This window comes from Gekko japonicus, unplaced genomic scaffold (genome assembly GCF_001447785.1).
Source record: "Gekko japonicus isolate JY-2015 unplaced genomic scaffold, Gekko_japonicus_V1.1 scaffold218, whole genome shotgun sequence".
Taxonomy (NCBI): Eukaryota; Metazoa; Chordata; class Lepidosauria; order Squamata; family Gekkonidae; genus Gekko; species Gekko japonicus.
In genome coordinates this window covers 467481-472281 of record NW_015167536.1, presented here as the reverse complement: position 1 = coordinate 472281, position 4801 = coordinate 467481, and the positions used below count along the sequence as shown (strand labels likewise).

Sequence of the window (4801 nt, the reverse complement as noted above, 5' to 3'; positions counted from 1 at the left end):
CTAATAACCGCATTATTTCAAGAGGCTCTCTCTTTTTTTTTTTTAATGAAAACCCAAGTCGCACAGGCGCTATTTAAGAGGGGGGGAAAATAGGAAGAGAGAGAGAGACAGAGAGGGGGGGAGAAAAAAAGACCTGCGGATTGATCTACACTGTATTTTTGGGTAAATACAATCACGTGAGCGCCGGGAGCCAATGGCAAACTAGGAAAGGCTGAAAAAATAATTACCTGCCCTGATTGTTCTATGAGAAGATAAAAAGTACACATACAGTTCATACAATAATCTTATGAATGTAAAAGAGGGGGGAACAATGTCGGCTTCGGGTCCCATAAGCAACTATTATGTAGATTCCTTGATTAGTCATGAAAGCGAAGAACTGTTGGCATCAAGGTTCCCAGCAACTGGCTCTCACCCTGCAGCAGCCAGACCTTCAGGACTAGTACCGGAGTGTGCAGATTTTCCATCCTGCAGCTTTGCCCCCAAACCGGCCGTTTTTACTACTTCGTGGGCTCCCGTGCATTCCCAGTCGTCCGTGGTCTACCACCCGTATACCCACCAGCCTCACATTGGAGCTGACACCAGATATATGCGCACTTGGCTGGAGCCTATCTCCGGCGCTGTCTCCTTCCCAGGTTTTCCAGCCAGCAGCCGGCACTACGGGCTTAAACCCGACGCCTTCCACGGCCGCAGGGACTGCGGACCGGTGGATGGACGTAGTTATCCGGATTATATGTACGGATCCCCGGGAGATCTCAGGGACAGAACCCCGCAGACTATTCCCTCCCCGGAATCTGAGGCCATCGCTTCCAACAAACACAAAGAAGAAAAGACCGAATTGGACCCTAGTAAGTCGAAGTCATTCTTGTTTACAACCGGGAGGGCATTACAGCCGCCCCTGCACAGTACTCAATAAAAAGGAATTACCTTGCTGTTTAGAATTCTTGGCGTCCCTGCCTCGAACCTCCAAACGTACAGGCTTAAAAAAAGAGAGGAAACCTAACTTAGAAGATCATACGAACTGCTAGTAGTTTTGTTTGGGTTGGGGGGGGGGAGAGGGGCGGAAGGAGAAGGGAGGTAGTCTGTTTTTTTTTAATGACTATTTGGGGGTCTTGAAGAGGGGGAAATCCAGAGGTTTGATAAAATATTCATAACCTCCCAAACCCTCACTTGGATCCTTCCGAGTTTTTGAGGAACCAGTCGGGCTAGCAGTTAATACAAGAGTGTGTGGGGGGGGGGGGTATTTGGGGGGGGGAGAAAATAATTTTCATGTGTATATTTTCAAATGTGTGTGTAGGGGAGAAGGGATCTAGCAGAAACCCCACAGTCACGTCATGATTCATAAAATCTGTACATCTTGCCAAAGGGGAATGTCCTGGGAAAGGGGGGGGGGGAGAAAATTAATGTAGATTATCCAAAGCTAAATAATCGGGCTGGGAAAAGTATAAATAGACACTGGAGTCTGATAGATGGGGGTGGGATTCAGTAAGGGAGAGCAGTGGACCATGCCATTTTTTAAAAAGTGGACTGCAGTTCAACTTGTCAGAGAAAGCAGCAAAAGAATAAATACCCTTGAACATTGTTTTTGGGGGGGGGGGGGAGAAAGCAGATAGGGTGTTGAAAGGACTTGTGCCTTCGTGGTTTTTAAAAAGTCATCATTCTCCTGCATAGTAAAACGTGGACTTTTGAGGGGACCGAAGTAATTTCAGCCTGGGTGATTGTTTCTGAGCAATATAGACTAGAGTCCTCCAAGAACTGGTGTCAATTCGTGTGTATATGCACGTCTGTGTGCATGCATTTCTATGCACACCCCCAGTCCCACCGTCCCATCCCCATGGCCAGGTGTTTACAACGCCTTCAGGCCTAACAATCTGATCGAAGGCTGGTTTGGTCCTACTAACTTTTTGTGTCTTTGTGGACGGGCACAGTTTACCCTCTTGCAAGCCCGGGAAAGGCACACAAGGGTCGTAGACTCGGGACCGAGGTCTGAGGCATGAAGCTCGATAGCCTTGAATTAGGAACAAATGCACTGGTTTCCAAAAATTTTACCCACGAGTTAATTAGTGGGAAATGTGGTTTATTCCCCTGTAACAAAGTGTCGAGAGGTTTAGTTTAAAAGGGTGCTGGTGGTTGAGGATTGTGGGGGAGAAAATGTTGTTCTTGGAGCCAGAAAGGTTATCCTGGGGCATCCTCCAGATATTAAAATAAAAATAAAAATGCACGCGGTTCCAGGAGTAGGAAGGTTACAGCGAGAGGACTGGAGAGTGACGGTTGTAAACAGAGTTTATGGGCCTGTGAAGTGGTGGGAATTTTGACTTTTTATGACTATGTTCTTGGATGACTCCTGCTAGTTTCCACGTGCACCACTATGTTGTTATGAAACCTTTTGTTCCGGTTTCTGTTTTTAAACTGAGACTTGTAGGACACGATGGTCACCTAGCTGGAAAATAAAATAATTCTCAGAAATAGGGTGCAGCCCAAGCCTGCTAAATTGCAAGGAGAAATGGCTGGCTGCCTTCAACGTGGATGTAGATGGCACCTTCTCACTTCCTATCAAAGAATCACTTAACGCCCTTAAACTACCCTGAAGGTCAGTTCAGAAATGATCAGCTCATGTTGCCAAAAAGGCTGGGACGCCTATTCTAATAAAGCAAGGATAATTATTGTGTAGGAATGGCTTGGGGGACTCCACAACTAACTGTAATGAGGGGTTAGTGATGCTCAGATAATGGATTTATATTAAACGCCCTCGACTCTTCTTTTCCAGACAATCCTGTGGCAAACTGGATCCATGCACGTTCGACAAGGAAGAAACGGTGCCCCTACCCGAAGTACCAGAATCTGGAATTGGAAAAGGAGTTTTTGTTCAATATGTACCTTACACGGGACCGCCGTTACGAAGTGGCCCGGGTGCTTAATCTCACGGAGCGCCAGGTCAAAATCTGGTTTCAGAACAGGCGAATGAAAATGAAGAAAATGAACAAGGAGAAAACCGATAATAAAGACCAGCAGTGAAATTGGCCGAGTCCCCTCCCAAGTGAAAGGAGAAAACCGAGGCGCTGCTTGGCACTTCCTTGGGGGTTTCGAAGTCTTTCTGACTTTTGTTGAGTGTGCTGATGAGTGTTTTAGAGATTAGTTCGACCCAGCAACCCTTTCTGGAGCAGAAGACAAAAAAAGAAGAAGATAAAAAGTGCTTTTCTAAAAACAAAAACAAAAAAGAATAACAATAATTGCAACTTAAAAAAATAAACATTTCTTGTTCTTTGCAGAAAACAACCAAGTACTTGAATATTTTTTTTAGTATTTTATTTCGTAACTTAAAATTTATCCAGTTTTTTTTTTTAATTTCATGACGTCGAGGCTGCATCTTTTGTACAAAAGGAAAGGGGGGGAAACGTGGGGGAAAGGAAGATGAAAGAGAAAAAAATGGGGGTGATGGCTCCAAACAATGTTTCTGTCATAGTGTTGAGCGTTTCCGGTGTACCTATTAGTGTCTTTTTTGATTGTCACAGAACCGTTCTTGTATTGGTGTTATGTTTTGCTGTGCTAGGGGCAGCTTTCTGTATATAGCTAACGTCACACACACAAAAAAAGAGGAAAAAACACGTTTCTTAATCGAGATGTCTTTTTGTTTTGTTTAAACTGCACTGAAGGAACAATCACTCCCCCCCCCACACACACACAAATGGGTGGGAAAGCTATTGGATTCTGAAAGGGAGAGCCCCAGAAGAGAAACCCATAGAAATTAGTAGTGATAATAATCTCGGATTCCTTGGAGAAAAGAGAAACCCCTTCTTTCAAGAAGCCAGATGGAACCGGGAAAGAATCGAACTTCCGCTGGGAACATAGACTCTCTCTCTCTTTCTCTCCTTCCCTGTCCATAGATCTATATCTGTATCTATACGGAGGTAGGCTCGTAAAAGCACAACTTCGAGGAAGGGCAACTGTGCGCCGCGCATTTAGTCTGGGGTAATTAATTGTACTAATTTATGACCTCCCGAGCAATCCAGCTATATGTACAAGCTTAAATATGTGTGGTAGGCAACCCTTTGCTTACAGCAGAAATTCTCACTTTGGTTATCTGCCGGGAGACAACTCTATTAGAAAGTTCTCGGGATTATCCATAAAGTGCGAAAAACGGATTGGGTGCTTGTGTGGGGGGGGGGGGGGCCCCGCCTAATTACGTCGCAGGCGCAAAGAAGGGGGGGGAATCCATCAGTGTTTTTTTTCATATTGGTGGGGGGGGGAAGGAAAGGAAAGGTGATCGAGAAGAAAATTAAAAGGGAAGATTAAAAAAAAGAGAGACTAAGGAAGCCACCCACCCCTTTTAAAAGAAAAACGACCTTTTTTGCACAAAGAGCTTTTCCTGACTTGCTCTGGCAGGCCGAAGGCAAGTCTAATACTGTCTCCGAAAAAAAATAAATCAGATGTTTGTACTGCTTAGGAACAAGTTAAGTGACACAGGGTGAGTGGAGGGGGAAAGCGAGGGGGCTCTCTCTCTCTCCCCCTCCCTTCCTCTCTCTCTTTCTCAACAATGCATTTTCGCTTTTTCTGCGAGTGGAAGTGTCCGAAGTTCCTTTCCAAGGCTTGTTAAAATGAAAGTCAAGGGATAACAAATGAGCCGCCGGGAGATGTTTTCACCAAAACCACTCGTTATGGGTCTCCTTTCTTTAATGGAATGAACCCAACAGAGGTTGTTGCTTTTTAAAATCTTTCTAATGATAAACAGATCGAAATAATCATGGAGGTGAGGGGTTTGGGGTTTTGTTTTTTGTTTTGGTTTGTTTTCTTGTCCATCGGATCC

The 4801-nt window shown here is 44.8% G+C and overlaps 1 protein-coding gene across 1 annotated transcript; it reads left to right on the top strand.

The window, feature by feature from the left end:
* HOXC9 (homeobox C9) lies at positions 1 to 3638 on the top strand. Its single transcript, XM_015413501.1, has 2 exons — positions 1 to 845; positions 2765 to 3638. Exons 1-2 carry the CDS (start codon positions 287 to 289, stop codon positions 3010 to 3012), a joined length of 807 nt encoding a protein of 268 aa, XP_015268987.1. The 5' UTR covers positions 1 to 286; the 3' UTR covers positions 3013 to 3638.
* Positions 3639 to 4801: the final 1163 nt, after the last annotated feature.

Bases quoted from the DNA above. Each gene is read 5' to 3' on its own strand.
- HOXC9 (XM_015413501.1), top strand. From the start codon at position 287: ATGAATGTAAAAGAGGGGGGAACAATGTCGGCTTCGGGTCCCATAAGC. The intron at 846-2,764 runs GTAAGTCGAAGT...CTTCTTTTCCAG, and splicing joins AAAGACCGAATTGGACCCTA to ACAATCCTGTGGCAAACTGG.